The sequence below is a fragment of the Balaenoptera borealis genome (assembly GCF_965194805.1).
Source record: "Balaenoptera borealis genome assembly, chromosome: 11".
NCBI classification, from domain to species: domain Eukaryota; kingdom Metazoa; phylum Chordata; class Mammalia; order Artiodactyla; family Balaenopteridae; genus Balaenoptera; species Balaenoptera borealis.
This window is the reverse complement of record NC_138868.1, coordinates 27,395,973-27,415,326: the sequence shown is the minus strand read 5'-3', so window position 1 is coordinate 27,415,326 and position 19,354 is coordinate 27,395,973. Positions and strand designations below refer to the sequence as shown.

The 19,354-nt window shown below is 48.4% G+C and overlaps 1 protein-coding gene across 1 annotated transcript; it reads right to left on the bottom strand.

The window, feature by feature from the left end:
• Positions 1-1,782: 1,782 nt before the first annotated feature.
• PAX6 (paired box 6) lies at positions 1,783-19,145 on the bottom strand. Its single transcript, XM_082343810.1, is given in 13 exon segments — positions 1,783-2,174; positions 2,866-3,016; positions 5,662-5,777; positions 5,877-6,027; positions 6,260-6,342; positions 6,818-6,976; positions 12,869-13,034; positions 13,782-13,878; positions 13,880-13,992; positions 14,087-14,128; positions 14,916-15,046; positions 18,642-18,702; positions 19,064-19,145. Coding segments are annotated over 12 exon segments (1,305 nt in total). The 5' UTR covers positions 18,652-18,702; positions 19,064-19,145; the 3' UTR covers positions 1,783-2,088.
• Positions 19,146-19,354: the final 209 nt, after the last annotated feature.

The following is a 19,354-nucleotide window of genomic DNA, read 5'->3' as shown; positions in this document are numbered from 1 at the left end:
CTCTATTTCTGATCATTTGCCTTTGGGGATTTAAAACAAAACAAAAAAGGAGCAGAGTACAATTCAGCGGAAGTGTGTCTTTGTCCCCAGAGGGTTTTGCCTGTGCAGGCATTTAATCTAGATTGCCAGCCCCCCCCCAGCCTTTGACTGAAGCTTGCAGAAGAAACTTCTCCATATTGACTTATATGTTACACAGAACAGACAGAAATAAAAGTCTCAGACAGGCCTTTTTCACCCAACAAAGGCTCATTTTTTTCCATCCTTTGCTTGGGCTCAAGCACTCCTGCCCTGCGTGCCGCCACTTTAAACATGATCAGATCTGTGCTTCATTGCAAATAACAACTGACCAACAATGGGCCCTGCTTCATAGATTTGGGAATGTTTGGCTTAAGCTGCCAATGACTGAAGGCCTTTAACTCCCACCGGCCAGTCACAGTCTGCTTTGTTGTTGTCTGTTGATGTGTCTGTGCTCATTATTCCTTGACATGCAACATCCCCCCTCCAGCCTCCACCCATCCACAGCCGCACAGAAAGCGAGATTCAAATGGGAACAGCTGTAGTGGTTCAATGGGAAGTGATGCCCCCTGTGCAAAGGGGAGGGAGACAGAAAAGGGAGAGGGCCTATTTGAGAAAGGCAACAGCTTTCAGGGAGTCTTGTATAAGAAACCTACTTTTGAATATAGTTCAGTGAAATCGCTGTTGAGACAGGCTGACAATGGAAATCTGCCCAGATTGAAAATGCCAGCCCTGAATCAAAAGACAATTCCTAGTTAATAGGTTGTTGCATTTTAAAATTATTTCTCGACTTTGAGCTTTTGAATTAAACAGCTAACTGGGAGATGCTACCATTTTGTATACGTACTCTGGGTATCAATGGGCACAGGTCTACACACAGCTTTAAGTGGAATTTCTTTCTAACAACACATTTGCGATTTATGACACCTATAAGAATTATTTCCTTAAGGATCATCGGGATTTAAAATAGAGTATGTATGAAAGTAACCATTCGTTTAGAATGTTAATCTAACAAGGAAACAAAATTTGTAACACCACACTATAAGGTTAAAAAGAAAATAGTATAATAAAGGAAATACAAAGGCTTTGGCATGGTTTTTACAATCAACAATGGTTAATTTTGATATGTAGTTGTGAACAACTTCAAAACACTTAAGTTTAAAACTCTTGCAAGCACTTTTAATTGATTAGGAATGAATTCTAGATGCACAAAATGATTGGACTGTGAACAGTAATACAACTACATCTAAGAACAATTAACTTTTGCTGGCCAAAGAAGAAACTTATGATTGCAGGAAAATGTGTATAAAACATCTATAGAGTATTCTTGTCAAATATAAATGAAATTAACTTTATTATAGAAATCATTCTGAGGATTTCTAGGGAAGACAAATACTTACATTTTGACATAAAACAAATTGGATTATATCGAAGACACACTCTACCTTTTAGCTATCAACTTTTTTCTTCCTTGAATTTATATCTTACCCCTTTTTTGCACATAAACTTCATCTGTTAACAACCTTTGGAAAACCAACAGATATTTCTTACATAAATCTAGTGCATGTTGTTCCAGGTTTAATTATATGCAAAGGAATGATACAAACGTGGAACATCAGTCCATAAACTATGAACAGATGGGTAGAAGTATTCGATATATCTTGATAAAACTCAAATTCGTGGCAAAGCTTGTTGATCATGATTTCCTTTTTTTTTTAAAACAACTTCATGACCAACAGAGATCAAACATCCATCCAGTCTACGTTGTTCTTTTTTTCATTATAACATACAAATGCCCATTTACAAATAATACACCAAAATGAATAAAAGTTTGGATACCAAAATGAAGATTTGTTCCAACTGATATCGTGCCTTCTGTATACAAAGGTCCTTGTTTCAAGTCCATTCCCCAGTGGTTCAACACAGGACACAATTGCAGAACTGAAGTGCTTCTAACAGCCATTTTTCTTTCCTTCCTGAACGTCCAACTGCTGTGTCCACATAGTCATTGACTGAATTAACACAATATATCCTTTCCTTTTGTTTGTTTGTTTTTTGATTGTTTGTTTTTTTTTACTGTAATCTTGGCCAATATTGAGACATATCAGGTTCACTTCCAGGAACTTGAACTGGAACTGACACACCAGGGGAAATGAGTCCTAGAAGTGGATGAAAGAAATAGCCATGTAGATATTCCCTTCGAGAGACAGGCATGGAGTACGAATTTATAGGTTAAAAAAAAATCTCTAGTACTTTCTAACATTTAACTGAATCTAAAAAAGAAAAAACTTTTCAAGTCCTATAAACAAAAGTAGCACCTTCAGAAACCAGAAAGCATGTTTACACACATCTACTGAATCCCAAAGCCCCCCATGCTCCCCCCCGAAAAAACTCCATTTGTTTGTATGTTTGGAACTTCAACAATAAAACCATCCTGGAAAACCAGAGTGGTACTTCTTCAGTTGCAATGAAAGGCATGGAGGAACTAGGAGGGAAGTCAGAAGTCTTCCAATAAACTCAGGGGGCCTTCACTGTTAAACTTTGGCTAATATAATAATTTCTCCTTAGAAAAGTTACATTTTCAGGCCTTGTCTTCATATACAGCTTCTGCAATCAAATTCAGGAAAAACAACTTCTTTTTTTGTCAGTATGGCATCAAGTTACTAACTAGCTTGACTGAATTCCCCTTTTAATCAGTCTTCCCCAAGGAAGCGAGCAACAGAGAGTTGAATACACCATCACACAAGGCCAGGAGGTTCTTTTTAAGTAAACTTTGAGTGAAGGGAGATCACCTGGCAAAAGAAGCTGCAAAGGCCACCTCTGTGCAGCCTGCGGAGAGCAGCGGCTCACCTGTGGAAGTGGTGCCCGAGGTGCCCATTGGCTGACTGTTCATGTGTGTCTGCATATGTGGGGGCGTGTAGGTGTCGTAACTCCGCCCGTTCACCGAAGGGCTGGTGGGCAGCATGCAGGAGTACGCGGAGGTCTGGCTGGGGACTGGGGGCTGGGAGGAGAAAGGTGAACTTGTGGTTACTGAGAGACACTTTGCATAGCCACACCCCCAGCTCCCTCCCCCCGCAGGAACTCTGCCGACAAGTCTGATCGTTAGACACCCGCAAGTAAAGCGCCGGAATTCCACGTGGTAACACTAAGATCGGGCTTCCAACCAGTCCTTCCGTTGTCCACTGCTGGAGTAAAGTTGCCTACACACCAGACTTTTTGAAGCACCAAAAATTCAGACCATTGTCCAGCTAGACGGTTGGCACTATCCATAAAATTAACAGGATTTTGGTCCATTTTCATCTTGGACCTCTGCTGGCGCCTTTAGAGAAACTGTGACATGAGGACTTCCGTGAAGACACACCCTCTGTCTCGCAAATTCAATCCATTTGAGAATCCAGCGACACCTCCACGCCTCAAACCCTGTATCTCAAGCTGTGAGGCAGAGGACAGTGGCAGGAACTCTCTGTAAAGTTTGGTTTAGGGACCTTGAAAGCCTTTCATGGTTGGACTTACGGATTTAAAGATTCTTGAAGAGGCAGATCAGTGATGATCTCAGGTTAAAGTAGTCAGAAGTGTCAGTAAATACCTAGCCCCATCTGGAGAATTAGCTGTGACTTTCTTACAGACAACAAAACTGAGATTAGGTTTTATCCACAAAATTGTGTTGCTACCCTCGAAGTGTTTAGAATCATGGCATTGAAAAGATAAACCTTTATCCTGACTAAGTAAATACACAAGGCTGAGACAAAACACCTCATGAGCTCTCATGGGGCTATGCTGGGGCAGCAGGCTTGAGATGAATTAATAGAAGCATATTGTCAGGAACAGGGGAGATGATAGTACTGCTCTGATCTGCAAACTATAGAAATGTTTAACATTCCAAGATCCACATCCTCAGAGAGGGTGATACATTAGAGAAGGTTCAGAGGAGGACACCCACCCTTTGTAAAATGGTTGAAGATTTTGGTCAACAGGATAAACTGATGGACAGATAGGCCAGCCCTCACCCACCCCCTCCAAAATTCAAAGAGTAATTTTCTCTGAATAGTAGAATTGTTGATATTTTAATTTTCTTTATGCTTTATGAATATATATATATATATATATGGTTTGAATGATATTATAAGTTGTATAATTTTTAAAAGTCAGCATTTGAAATAAATTGACCCACACCAGTCTAAGTGGAAACAACTCTAACAGAATAGCAGCATCTATTTCATTGTTTCTAATTGTTTTCTCATATACACATTTTTTTGTCTTCATAGAAACCTAGATGTTGCTACAGTTTACAAAACTGAACAAGACTCTGTGGCCTTATTAAAGTCTAAGGATGACTGCTAACATCGGGTTCAAAGAGGCAAGCAGGCCTTCAGGGCCCTGCCAGAATTTCAGCTTGCATTTTCTTCTAATTCCCAAAATGACTTCCTCCAGGCAACTTCGACTTCTAGAAAATTCCAAGGCAGTTGTAGCAACCACAACTAATGGGCTGTTAATCCCTTAATTTACATTAATTGCTCTACGGCCAATAATATCCAGATGCAATAAAAATAGACGTGTGAATAATTCCTCTGAAGTTGCTTATCTAGCTGCTCCTGTATTAGTCTTAAGACTGGGAAACACTTATTTTGGTGTGATTTGGGTTAGAAAAATCCAGCAGAAGATGTTCAGTGGAGAATAAACGATTTGTGCAACCCCAAATTTGTTTCCATCAGGGGCTCATGCTGGCCAATCTCACACTATCTGGCATCTCTAATTGCTGCACAAATAGGACAGGAGTCCTGGGGAAGTCACTGCAGAAGGCCCACCAGAAGACCAATTATTTTTCCCCATCAAGAATCCCTCTAGTTCCAAAGTTCTAGTACACCCCACCTACCTTAGACAACTTCCATCATAAAGGGTTAACCTAGTACAGGGCCCAGCACACGTAGGGGCTGATAAATATTTGGGACGGAACTGAGAGTAGGAGCAGGTTGTTATACCAAGTGAATAGCATCAGCCTTTCCAGGCAGCTGGGAATGCCACAACCCCATCACATCATTCACAGCAAAGACACACTAAATTTCTAGCAAATGCCTTCTATTCCTTTTTTTTATTCTAAGACACAGAAAGAAAACTAGCTTTCCTCCATGTTAAGCGTATCGCACTATGCAAATATGAATCCCAATTCTGGTCCTTTTTTTCGTCCTCACTAGTTTATCAGAAACATCCTAAATAACAACCACAGTGCACATAAAGACTATACACTTATTAATATGAACACATGAATATAAACCCAAGTGTTATATATACTAACCTCTTACTATGTAATAACTTGCCAACATTATTTTCATTTTCTGGTACAAGTTTCTGGTCCCCAAAACATGCCCCATTCTCACCCAACATTATCAAACCAACATTCCCTATGAGCAAAAATTAACTTGACGGCACATCAGGTTTTTATTTTATTAAAGGCATGAATCAATTAATCAATCAACTAAAAGACTCGATTGACTGTTTTCATCTCAGACTTGACTGATCAAGCCAATCACTATACTGAGAAAGGCTCCCAAGGGTACACACAGGGCCAGTGAGGTCTGCAGGCCCCAACCCATTCCTCACTTCTTCTCCCAGGGACCCGTTAAGCAGGCAGCCGCCAGCCTCACTTACTTGCATAGGCAGGTTATTTGCCATGGTGAAGCTGGGCATGGGCGGCAAAGCACTGTATGTGTTTGTGAGGGCTGTGTCTGTTCGGCCCAACATGGAGCCAGACGTGAAGGAGGAAACTGCAGGGAGAGGACACAACAGACAGTCATTGTGAGAGTCAGAGCCAAGGGCAAACAGGTTGAAACACATTTGTTAGTAGTATTAATGTTTCAAATTACCAGGCGTGGTGGGTTGTGGGATTGGTTGGTAGACACTGGTGCTGAAACTACTGCTGATCGGAATATGACTAGGTGTGTTGCTGGCCTGTCTTCTCTGATTCCTCAGCTTTTCTTCTCTTCTCCATTTGGCCCTTCGATTAGAAAACCAGACCTGGAAATCAGATGGAACAGGTTAGCCCTGAGCCTGCTCCCAGCTCCACCCCATCCCAGACTCATCCACTGTCCTCCTCCCCCAGCCCTGAGAGGCGAGAGGAGGCAAAGCATTTAGCAAACTGAATCTGTTACTGTTTATACAAACAAATGGTGCTCCTTAGAAGCACCTGTGTCTCTAGAAAAGGCAAATGGTATGAATCACAAAACATGAACACACAGTCCCTGGGTACCTGTATTCTCGCTTCAGGTAGATCTATTTTGGCCGCTAGTCTTTCTCGGGCAAACACATCTGGATAATGGGTTCTCTCAAACTCTGAAAGAGTAAGTTGCATTTTTCTGTGTTGTGCCAGAACTATACAAAATGTGTCAACCAAACCCTGGATCAATCTGGTTTCCACCTCCCGACTTCTATCACCTCCAACCAATTCCCTTTAAAATGCTACTACTACTAGATTGATTGTACTTGGAAGAACTATCCCATCAGAACCAAGTTCTATTCTCTTTGAAATGACATTCATTCTTCTGTGGCCTGAATTAGCCAAATCATCATTTTTTCTTCATGAGAAGTCAGACTTTTCATCTGTGAATCACTGGTACATGAAAAGAAGAAAGAAAATACACACACACACTGAAAAGATGCCCAGGAAAAGGGAAAAAAAAAGGACAGAAAGAAAAAAGAAACCTTTTCAGGCCTCTGTGCAAGGGCCTTGGCTAAATTTAGCTCTTTGTACTGAAGATGTGGCATTTACTTTGATTTACTGCTTCTCTACTTTGAAAAACTCCATCACCTTTCTCCAGGGCCTCAATTTGCTCTTGGGTAAAGGATGTTCTATTTCTTTGCAGCTTCCGCTTCAGCTGAAGTCGCATTTGGGCCTCATCTGAATCTTCTCCATTGGAACTGATGGAGTTGGTATTCTCTCCCCCTCCTTCCTGTTGCTGGCAGCCATCTGGAACAAAAAGAATAGGACAGTAAGAGAAATTTGGAATGACTTGGAGTCTCCAAAAGCGGCGTCATACAGCCACAAACTCCAAAAGCAATCTCATCTGAAAGTCTCACCAAAACATTCCCAAGGTAACTGTCAGCCTTCTTTTAATAAAAGACATTAGTGACATATGTTACCTGACCACCATTTTCTTTCTGTTTTTATCAAGACGAGACTGTACAATTTAGATACTTTTGGAATGGCATTTCTTTGAATGACAAAACGAGTGCTGAAGTTTCCAATTAAAATGATCTTTTATAACTAACCTTGACCCTCCAAATGCCTCGCTCAGTTCCCTTTCCTTAGAGAATTTATTTACCTATGGCTGTGTTGGGAAAATAGAAGAGTGATGTTCAAGATTTCAGCTGATCTATAATCAGTAATTCCTATCTAATCAATTAGACGTTGATAGGTTTGTAGAAAATGCTATTAAGAAACCAAACCAAGCTTGTAATCTTTAAAAAAATATTTATCTAGTTTTTATTTGAATTCTGCACAGTCAATTTCATTTTAAAGGTTGTGAATTTAGAAGTGCTCGCATTGTTCTGCAGTTTTATTCAACTATTGTATGAGTGCGCTTTGCCTTGACACCTATTACGAGCACAGCTGTAATTATATCATCACCAAGAACAGGCTATAATTGCTGAAAATGGAATTTTATATTTAGATAAAAGGACTGTCCATTCTTTGTAATGTGTTGCACCAGAGAAAAGTAAGATTTCTTTTAAATTTTTAACGTGTAATTTTAAAAAAGAAATAGTAGAGAGTTCACTAACTAGCTAAACATGCTATGCTGCAGCTGAATCCTTGGCATATCATTTAAGTGGTACATTTTTAATTAGGGCATTTCCACCACTTTTAATGTAATTTCTATCATTAAACAGGGGAAAGTTTTATTGTTTTCCTTTGCTGCTTGGAGGGCAAGATGTGCACTTAGGCTAGCTGTCTCCTCGTGCGCCTTGCTGGAGAAGCCACGGCCTGGCAAGGGAAGGACTCAGCCTTGGCTGGGCCTCCAGGGCCACTGCCTGCTGGCTGGATCCTTGGTCTTGGGTCCTGAGGCCCCCAAGGGATACCGCAGGGGCTGGCCCCCCCATCCTAGAAACTTGGCCCGTGGGGGAGGGGCCTCTAGGGGCTCCTTGGTGGGAATAGACTTGGCCAGGAATATCATTTATAACCAGGAGACAATAGGCAGTGCCTTCAAAGAGTTCAGGGAATTGTGACAGGATCTAGTGGGATCTTTTCAGGAACTTTGAAATGTTTTAAAACCCCAACTTTCTCCCCCATTTAAACAGGCGGATTCATCAGTACTGGCCACCATATGGGCCCTTGGAGATCTATTGAGATGACCACCAACACTTGAATAGCGAGGGGCTGCTTTTCAGCGCCGCACAATGCCCCGCGAGTAAGGGAAACTATTAAACTCCTGGGGCAGGAGCGTTGGCAAACTTTCGTGGGCAGAATTTTGAGGCCACAATGAGTGCGGACAACAAAAGGATTCTCTTGAGGCGTGCAGCGGGCCACATTGTGTTACAAGAAGCCCAGTCAACAGACTTTTCAGTGAAGTGTGTTAACCCCTCTGCTCTGCTATCATTAATCACTGTCCCAAGAGCAGGCGCCTCCATGCTATTTAGGGCGCTTAGCTGGGGGTTGGAGGGTGGATGGGAGGCCAGGGCAGGGGGTGGGGGGGACCCAGGGCCGGTGGATGACGTCCGGGGCGCGGGGGGGAGTGAGCCGGGGAGGCAGGGAGGATGGAGACCACGGGGGAGGGAGACAGGAGAGGAGGGGGCGGAGGCCTGGTGGAGGGGTTTGGGGAAGTAGGAGAGAGGAGGGGCATGGAAAGGTGGAGGAAGAAAGAGGGCTCCCAAGAGACAGAGGCCAGAAAGGTATAAGAAGGACAGAAAAGAGTGCTGAGAGGAAAAAGAGACAAGAGGGTCGAAAGAGATGGGGAGAGAAAGAAAAAAAGGGAGATGAGGGAGAGAGAGACTATTAGTAAATGGGCCGTGGCTCTGCTTTGGGTCGTCTTGCGCTACATCAGAAAGCTGGGGGGTCGGGGAGGGCTACTTAGCTGAGGGAGAGCCGCTCACTCACGTGTGCCGGCACCAGTGTCTGTGCTAATTTACTGCCCCGAGTTTCCGGGTGACTTTTCAAAGTGTTTTTCAGGGAATGAAATGAAGAGCCCCTTTTATTTTCGGATTCGGTCAATGAGGAAGACTTTAGAAATAGACTTTTTGGGCCAACTAGAAAGACCCATCAGTTATTGCTTTGGGAAAGCACAAACAAAAACCTGCGATCATCAGAGGTTTAGGGAAGGGGGCGCTGAGAACACAATCCCATCTCGCGGGGGTGGTCACTCACGCCTTCTAGGAGGCCCCACCCCGGTCCTTTTTCTGGCACATTCGATCTCGCCAAACAAAGCTACCCGGGTCTGCCTCAGAAGACCCCCGCAGATAGCATTCTCTGCTCCCGTTTGCTTCGCTGACGTTTTCCTAATTTTAAAACATGGACATTTGCGCACGCTCTCCCTCTCCCTTTCTTCCTCCCCCCCCCCACTCTCTCTCTCTCTCTCTCTCTCTCTCTCCCTCTCTCTGTCTCCCTCTCTCTCTCTCTCTCAGCAACGGAGGCGCAACGCTGACTTGAACTGACATTTAAGAGGAGGAAAGTCAACGAGGATGAGAAGAGCTCGATTTTAAACCTCTTTGAGGAGGAAAAAAAAACCAGCCGTGGAATTAGCGGCGAGTCAGGAGAAACCCGTGGCTGCAGGATCCCTCCAAGACCCTGAAGAGCGAGCGCGCTCCATCGCAAGTTTGTTTGTTTGCTCCTCTAAAAATAGCAACTGTTCGCAGCCACGCAGTGCCGGAGAGGTCACTCTTAGACTGGGTGCCCCCCCTTTTCTCTTTAGTGGATTTACCTTCCACTCTTAAAGCTTTTAGCAAAATAGAACTAGAAGTTGGATCTCGAATTCCCCACATGATAAACCTAAGTGGCAGACAATTAAGATATCTTCTTTAAAAGGCGCCCCCTCCGAGCGCAAAGAAGGGGCCTTCAATGGGCGCCTTCCACCTTCCAGCCTAATCCGCGAGAAGGCGAGTGAAAGCGCCTCCCATTATCCCAGCCCCAGGACCATCTGACGCTCGGGATAGGATTTGTTTCCTGGAAGGAGAGGAGAGAAAGAAAAAAAAAAGACGCTGGGAAATAAAATCATTCCTTAGTTTCTTAGTGTCTTAATCAGTGATGCGGAAAACAAGCAAGAAAAGATAGCAACTCGGTTGCGGCACCTTTTCAGCTCTGGAGCGCGGATCAAAACATTGTAGCATCTGTTGAAAAAGAGACTGACTAAATCCTATAGAGGGCCTGGGTATTACGGGGCTGGTGGGGGGAGCGGGAGGAGATAAGAAAAAGTGTCTCTGTGATCCCTAAAACCACCAAAGCGCTGGAGAATCGGGGCTGGATAGAGCTGTCTCTTGTTGTTGTCAGCCCAAGTCGGCACAATTTTATTCACCGCCGCATGGCGTTGATCAGATGGAAACCAGATTTGTCTCCCTCTGAGACCTAACCTCGCCTTATGCTTTCGGAGTAATGGGCTCTTTAAAAGCGCAAACCGGCTTCCTGGGCCGGCAAAGGGGGCGAGGGAGGGAGGGGGGCCTTCTTAGCGGCCGAGAGAACCGAGGATTCCCGGTGCGTCAACCGCGGCCGCCGGCGCCCAGTGGTCCCCACGCCCGGGACTCTGCGCTCACCTGGCGCGACCGTCCACCCCACGCCGTGGGGACCAGGCACTGGCGTGGGTTTTCTGTGGCGTGAAGGGGGAACTGGCAGTTGTTGAGCCAGAATGCTCTGGCAACTCGGCGCCTGAAAGTTCAAAGCTCCTGAACTAGCGCCACCTCCCGCCCCAACGCTCACCACCAGGTCCTTGCGGTTAGGCTCTCGCTTCCCGCCGTCGCGCTCCCCGCGACGAAAAGCCGCCCCAATCGGGCGCCGCCTCTGGTGGCAGCAGAGGGGCGGGCAAAGCTGCTGCCCTCGGCTTCGGTCCGGTCCGGGCTCCGGGGAGGAGGAGGGGGTGTCCTTGCTCCAGGCCCCGAGCAAACGTGAGCCCTCGCGCCCAGGGCTCAGCCCTCCCAGGCCCGGCCACTGTGTCCCACGCCCGCCCCGAGACCTCTGGACCCGCCGGCCAGACTCGGCGGGGTGGGGTCACCGGGACCACAGATTGCGGGGGGCCGGGGCAGACAACGGGAGCGCGTCACTCGGGTGTGCCCGGTGTGCGCACGTGGGAAGCCTACGGTTTCAAGGGTCAGGTGAGGGCATGGTGGTCACTCCGTCGTCCTCCCCAGAAGCCGGAGGGGGCCGGGGCCTGCGGTCAGGGCGGAGGCAGCGCCTCCTCGGGTGCGGCCTCGCGCCCCGGGAGGCCGCGGTTCGGCCTGATCCGGCGAGGGAGCGGGCGGGCGGGTCGCCCGGGGGAGCCGGGGCCCTGCGCGTCGGGAGGCCTCGGCCGGCCGAGCGGCCGCGCTGGGAAACACCGAGCCAGCGCTTTGCTCCCTATCTTCCCAGTGTCCGCCGTCCTATATTGTTTTCTGCTCTTAAAACTGACATGTCTAATTGGCAATTGGTGCCGAATCGTGTCCAGAGGTCTCTTGTGGAACATTTCTACAGCTGTCTCCTTCAACTAGACGCTTATTCATGTCGCCTTAATGAGAAACAAAACGTTCTCTAATGAGCAATTACAGAGCGACAGGATTGTTCCCATAACAAATTCTTGCGAGTGACAGAAGCATCCTTTGTACCAGATATTTCGCATACTGTTACCGATTTTCCCTTCTCTAGCCCGGCTCGGTGGAGGCGCGGGGCACCCAGAGCGGCTCCGAGAGCGCACGGATGCAGGGGCAGCCCAGCCAGCTTCCCCTCGCCGCCTCCCAGGCCGGGAGCCCCCAGGCTTCGTCGTGCTCCGGGGAGTGAGACGCCACGTCCCATTATCCCGCATATTATCTCCTTGTCACGAGGACAACAAATACCGATTAATCTTCGGAGTAAACTGTTTCCTATTCTTGACCAAGCTACCTCCGGTGTGTGTAGGGGAGGGGGAGAGCCAACAGACCAGACCCCACCCCCATCTGCTCCTCTTCCTCCATCCCTTCTCACAGATCCAAGGACGGTCCAGATCCTATCTTTCCTCCCAGCCCCAGAGTCGCTCCCGGCACACCAAAGTCTGGTTCACAGTATCCTCACCCCACCCTTCCACGCAGTCGCCACCCACAAAGAGTGAGAACTGGAGACCCAAGGGATGGAAGGGGTCAGAGCAGAGAGGGTAGGGTTGTTTAGTTGGGAAAACCACCACTTCCAATGCCCCATCCTCAACTTGGCCCTGCATCTCACTGCTCACCCTCTCATATACACCCTAATCATAGTCACATAATTTGTCAATTACGGCAAGAAGCAAAACGATACAATTATGTTTATCTTGCAGTCTGTCAGTGTGTTAACTTGTCACACTTCTACAGCAAGGGGGCTCTCCGTGCATTTTAATGGCACATTTGAATAGGGCACCACGCAGCTAGCTCATACACACACGCACATACTCCTGCCCATAACACACACTCGAGCGCACATGCACGCACACACACACACACACACACACCAGCCACATTCATACTACCTAACATACACAACCCTCGAATTCCCAGGCCAACCAGATAGTTCAACAAACACCACCTAGATACAGCGCGAGTCGATATGTCCCAAGCCTTTGAAGAGTTTCTCCACTACATTCTCTAAGCACAAAAGCCCGGAGAGGGAAAAAGTTGGAGAAGAGGATGAGCAAGGGGCTGCACATATGGAGAATTTGAGGATGGGTGTTTGGGTTTTTACCTTGAGTAGGTTGCCCTGGCACCGATGTCCCCGGATACCAACCCGGGCGGGTGCCCCAGCTTCCGGTCTGCCCGTTCAACATCCTTAGTTTATCATACATGCCGTCTGCACCCATCTGTTGCTTTTCGCTAGCCAGGTTGCGAAGAACTCTGTTTATTGATGACACCTGCAAATCAAATCAAGATCAAACCAAATGGTAGAGTCTCCTGAAGACACAGTTGCCCTAAGTCCCCATCTCAGCGCACCCACCACTTAAAGAATGACCCTTAATACATTAAAAAAAAAAAAATTCCCAGCCATCCTAGGACAGTGGGTGGATTTGCAGAGACATCATGGAAAGAATGCCAGCCATCACCTTGGGCATGGAAACTCAGTTGTGTAGAGAGTTGGAAGACTAGGGAGGGGTCCTTCACTGTTGCGCAGTGTCTCTGGTGACCTAACTCACATGCCTGCCTTTTTGTTGTTAAAGACTTCCCCCCCAAAATATTGAGACTTGGCCTAGGGCTTTCTTTCACTTTTATTTGTTTTATATTAGGGCAGAAATGGATGTTTGATGCCTGAAAGAAGGTTCAAACAGGTAGATTTGGCGGAAGCTCGAATCTGGTTTTCATTTGCATTTTCCTTCTAGATTCCAGTGCCTTTCTCCAGGTGCCTCCGCTCTCTACTCTGCCGCACGCAAGTGAGGTGCATAACCCCCCACACTTGACTTCCATTTTCCAGAAGGTCAAAAAAAAGGTCAGGGTGCTCCTCTCAAGACCCCCAGGTACAGAGGAGACAAATGTGGAGCACGGAGGAGAGAAAGAGAGAAAGACACTGGCAGGGAGAAGAGTAGGGGGAGGTAAAGAAAGTGATGGTAAAGAGGGAAGAATGTGGCGCTTAGGGCAGGGAGAGGGAATGTTCTCAGTGAACTTACACTTGGTATGTTATCGTTGGTACAGACCCCCTCGGACAGTAATCTGTCTCGGATTTCCCAAGCAAAGATGGACGGGCACTCCCGCTTATACTGGGCTGCTTACAACTTCTGGAGTCGCTACTCTCGGTTTACTACCACCGATTGCCCTGGGTCTGATGGAGCCAGTCTCGTAATACCTGCCCAGAATTTTACTCACACATCCGTTGGACACCTGCATAGGGGAAGTGGACAGAAAACCACATTATTAATAATTTCAAGACAAAAATAAAATTGTTTAAGTATGCATTAAACAATGACAAGCTTACGTTTTGATTGTCCAGCACTTGGACTTTTGCATCTGCATGGGTCTATAACACAAAAATATACCTTCAATGGTATGAGAACTTACTGTAGAGAGCTTTTTTCTTAAAATTACATTTGTAGCCCTAAAAACTACAAATAGGATGATACTTTCAAACAGTTTGAACTAAAAAAAAACTAATTTAAAAGTTTTAAAAACTGTTTTTGTAAATAAATCCTGCTTGAAGATGCATCAAAACGAAGTCAGATTGTTTTGTGCTGACCTTGCTTAAAGTGGTGTTATGTTGTAATGAGTGAAGGGGAAATAGAAACTGAATTTTTAGTTATTTTTCCTTTAAAAATATGCCCAATTGAGTAAATGTGAGTTAGGGAGGGAGGTAAATAGCATTCGTCTTTTAAAATCAATATATATATTTTTCATAAATATGAAGAAATCAAACAAATATCTCAAACTCTGAGGTAAGCATGGAATGAGGGAGAGGGCAATGAGATTATGTGGATTTATAGAACTCATTTTATTATAGTTCATAAACTGTTACCACAATGAATGTTTTTGCCAAATGAAAAAAGAAAGTTTTTTTTTTTTTAATTCACACCCAATTTTTTTCTTAAGCAGATGAATTGTCTTATGTGACTGACCCAGGTTGGAAGAGATCGGGAAGGATGGTGGAAGGAAAGGGGAAAGCAGAAGGCATGGGAGTGGGGTGGGGACTGGAGTGGGGGTGAGGGTAGGTGGGTCCATAATTAGCAGCCTTTACAGTAAGAAATGAAGAGAGGGCGTTGAGAGTGGAGGGCCGCGGGGGGCGGCGAGTGGGGCGGCGCCGGGAGGATCACCTGCAGAATTCGGGAAATGTCGCACGGCCGGGCCCCGCTGTGAGCTAGCTCTACGATCTTCTGCCGGGTGGAGTCCGGCAGTGGCCGCCCGTTGACAAAGACACCACCGAGCTGATTCACTCCGCTGTGACCTGAGGAAAGGGAGAGGAGAGCAGAGCAGAGCGGAGAGGAGAGGAAGAAGAGTAAAGAGAAAGAGGAGGGAGGAGGAGGAGGAAGAAAAGAAGGAGGAAGAAGGAGGAGAAGAAAAGGAAGAAGAAAGAAGAAAGAAAAGACAACCACAATGCATCCTCAGCTCCCTGCCAACCCTGGCCAACCTCAGCGATCAGGTCCCTGCTATCGATCAAAAATGACAACAGGACCTCGCAGCCATTCCTGGCATCGGGCAGCCCAGCCCAAACACAGCCGAGCTCCTGCCCACCAGACTGCAGAAGCACCATGCAGACACACACTGACAAGCAAGAGCACACACACCTCACTGCTGCCTTCACTCCAGCAGAGCCCCCAGCCCACCGCTGCCCTCCATAAACACCCCAGCCAGTCTCTGAACCCGCAAGGTGCAAATCATCAGCTCAAAAAATATCCTCCCAAAGATCCCCTCTGAGTGTCAAGAAAAACCACGAGTCCTACAGAACCCACACTGAATCTCCAAGGTCTCTGCATTGTTAGAACTGTGATAGCAAATCCTATAGCTCTCCAGTGCTCCCTCAGACACTAGAGTCCAGAAACGTTTGTTGTCACACTCCAAACTCTGGTGAAGACAACACACAAGCACCGGGATTAAAAAAAAAAAAAAAAAAAAAAATAGGAGAAGAAAAGGGGAGGGAGTAGAGAAGAACCAGAACAGCAAATCTGTGGCTAGTGAATCACAACCTGGGTTTCAGCACCTCCACTGAAGGCTTCCTCAAGCCTCAGAGCCCCAGATCGGCTCCAACCACAAAGTAGTCTGGCTGCTGCAGTGGGGCGGAGATCTGGGAGTCTGTTCGCACCGGCCACAGCTCCGCTTTACTTCCGCTGCTAAACTCGGCCCTCCCCACAGCCAAGGACAGATATTAGCAAAAATCAAAAAGTGAAAAGAAAAGGAAGAGACCACACCACAGTGTCCCCCATCCCTCCTTTATCTGGTTATCTCACAACCTCACCCCATTGTCTAATCATAGAGAGTAGGGAGTCAGCACCTCTGTAGCCCCCTCCCCAGAAACCACAGGCACACAAATAAAGCCAATTGCCAATTCCCACTTCCTTAAAAATCTCCAACCTGCAGCCCCGACTCTAGAGAGCAGCCCTTCCAGGAGAAGATGTGGCTCCCCGCTCAGCTCTCCTCTCCTCTCTTCTCCTTGGAGCCTCTGATAAATTGACTCCAGAAAGCTGAGCTTCTTAGCAATAAATAAGCTCCAAATATAGAAGAGGGGGGAAAATATGATGAGCCTCTCTGACATTTGTCTTTAAAATAAAACTAGCTGCACGTCAAGTTTGAGCTTAATTTCTGGAAATAGGCGGAAGTCGCTCCGGATCATGCATGGAAGGCTAATTGAAAAGATCAGTCGGGGCGCTTGTGGCAGCCTTGTCACTTTGTGACAGTGCTCCGCTCCGGGAAATTGCATCGTCACGACAAACGGGACCGTGATAAAACGACCCTTTCCGTCCCTATTTGTAGATCACTCAGACGAGATTGAACTGCACTCGTTTCCCCTTCGAGGGGAGCCGCGTTTTCAGGGTAGCCGAAGGCTTGGGGCGGGGGGGGGGGGCCCTCACTGAGGGGGGTGCTGGAGCCTCAACTCGATGAGAAGTGACAGGCGTTTGGGGTATCTAGGCTCCGGCCCGGGCCCAGCGTGAGCAGGGACATCGCGGGGACACCGCTTCTCCAACAGAGCAAGGCCTAGATCGCGCTTCCGTTTTCTCCTAAATTCCCTTTATTGCCTTCCTTTGCCTCGAAAGAGCTTCTACTGCTCCAGATACGGAGCCTCCCCTTTGGGCAAAGGGAGCCTTCCCGGAAAAAGAAAGGCTGTCCCAGAGAAAGACTTTCTAAACTTCACGCGCTGCCTGAGCAGTTCCCAATCTAGGAATGCCAAGGCGTGTGAGGCCGCCTAACCCTAGACCTCCCTCCTTCTCCCCGCATTGCAAAAAACAACCTGCCCGCCACCTCCACAGCGACCGCCGGCGGGTGCTCGCCCAGGGCCAGGTCGCCTCTGCCAGCATCGAAATGGCAGCGAGGAAGCGCAGCTATAAGTTCCCCTTCAGAGGTTAAGCCTCAATCATTGTGTCCCTTCCCTAGGGACGGCTGGCGCTCTCGCCCAGTGGCGATGATTATGCGCCTAGAATTCGACCGCGAAGCATCTAATAGGAAAACATATGGTGTCAATTTGGATGCTCTGCGCCTCGCGCACACCCGGGAGCGAGCGGCACAAAGCCCTGCAGGCCGGCCCGCGACCCCGCGCGCCCCTCGGGGCCCGCCAGCCAGGCCGCAGCGGCAAACCCACAGCGCCGGGCGCGCCGGGCGCGCCGGCCGGCCCTCCCGAGAGCCTGCGGCTGGGGACCCTGTGCTGTAGGGGGAGAACCCAGCAGCCAGGAAGGGTGGACAGAAGCCTAAGCCTCGCCAAGGAGGGTTCCTACCAGGCCAAGTCCCAGGGCCTGGCAGGTTTCTGCACAACTAATCCGCCTTAAAGCTCGCCACCTTTGCGCCCTCTCCTGCGCTTTACGCCCACCAGCCGCGGAAGCACCAGGGGACGACTAGCGGCTCCAGGACAGATGGATCAGGCGCTAGGGACCCTCCTCAGTCTGCAGTTCGGCAAGGGAAGGTTTCTAGAAGGCTTAGGCCTTCGGGCACTCCATACAGCTGAGCCCTTAAACCTCGTCCAGACTCCGCACCTCAACCCTGGCCTAGTTTCGCTGGGCCTCCACGCTCCCAGGCCCGGTCTCCAGATTCGTCCTGCCACACACCAGCACTCACGGACCGAGCAGGAAAGTGGGCTGGGGGCCCAAAGGGCCTAGGCAGAGGGAGGATGGGAAGTGCAAGAGCCTGGGAATCAAAGGCACAGCAGGCCGGAATGACCAGGACACACACAGCAGCTATCGGGGCAGGGCTTCTCCAACTCCTGGGCTCCATCCCCACTCTCTTCCCAGACCCAGTAAACCTGCTCTCGCTGGCGCCCTGTAACAGTCCCATGGGGCCAGTGTACCACCTCCACCCCACCGCAGGCCTGGGTGCCCCGCTCCGCTGGCCTTCCAGGGCCCTAGCCAGGGTGGGGAGGGGAGGAGCTGCCCTTAGAGTGACTGGGGGAGGGGAGGAGAGCCCCCACCCCGCCCGGACGGCGGAGACATTCAGTCTTCGCTAAACCCAAGGGGCCTCCTTCTCGCGCTGCGACTGGAAGCCTCCGCCCCGCCCTGCTCAGCCCAGCCCCCCTCTCTGGGGTCAGAGCCCGGGCAGGGGTGGGGAGGGGGTGTGAGTTACAGGATTTGGGGGGATGGGGTTTCTCTACCGCAGCTTCGCAAACTCTTGCGGGCTGTTCTGAGGGGCCCAGCCCCTGTTCTTCCAGGAGGGAGAACAGAGCAAACGCCCTCCCCTCTAGGGTTGCCGGGCTAGGAGAGGGGCGCAGCTGCCTCGGGTCCCTCGGCCTCGCGCCCGCGGTCTGGCCAGCGTGGACTCCGTGAGGCTCCACGCCCTCCCCCGACCCGCGCTCGGGTCCGCGCCTCCCCATTCCGAAGTCCAAAAAGACCAGAGGCACTTACTGTTCTGCATCCTGGCGCAGGCTGGGGGCCGCGGTATCCCACGGGGCTCGAATATGGGGCTCTGTTAGCAAGAATATAGGCATTAATCCTGGGCCAGCACCAGGTAGGCCTACCTCCCTGCAGAGGACGTCCTGGAGCCAGGACAGGAGAAAGCCCCCTCTTTAAGGAAATGATCCACTCAGTCGGTTGTGGCGATGGGAGGGTCAAACAGCTCTGCCCTCCAGTGCATGCAAAATCTACCCTTTGGGCTACAAATACACCAATACTCCCAATCTGTTCCCCCCAAATCTCTTAGTAGTTAACCCTTTAATCAGGAGAATCGATGACCTGATTTTGAATTTTTTCTTCCATCTGAACAACAATGAACGAGCATTCTGACTCTTTCAGGTTTTGGAACCCAAAGCAGCCAACGTAGAACTTGCCTGAAATCTGGGATGTCTGTCCACTCTCACAATAAAAGGTCTCACACATCTGCACACCCCTAGTTAAAGTCTTCGCCCTAAGACAAACCAGAAGGAGAGAAAGGTATGTCAAACTGTGGCTCAAAAGCGTAGGCCCACGGGCTCTCTGATCCACACTCTCAGAAAGAAAAAAAAAAAATGCATCTAGGTCTCAAACTGCCATAAAACCCTAAATCCCAGAGTTACACCCACATTTCCAGCAGCCTATCCTGCAGAAGTCCCCACGTTTTGCTAGTGGCTGCCCTGGCCTGG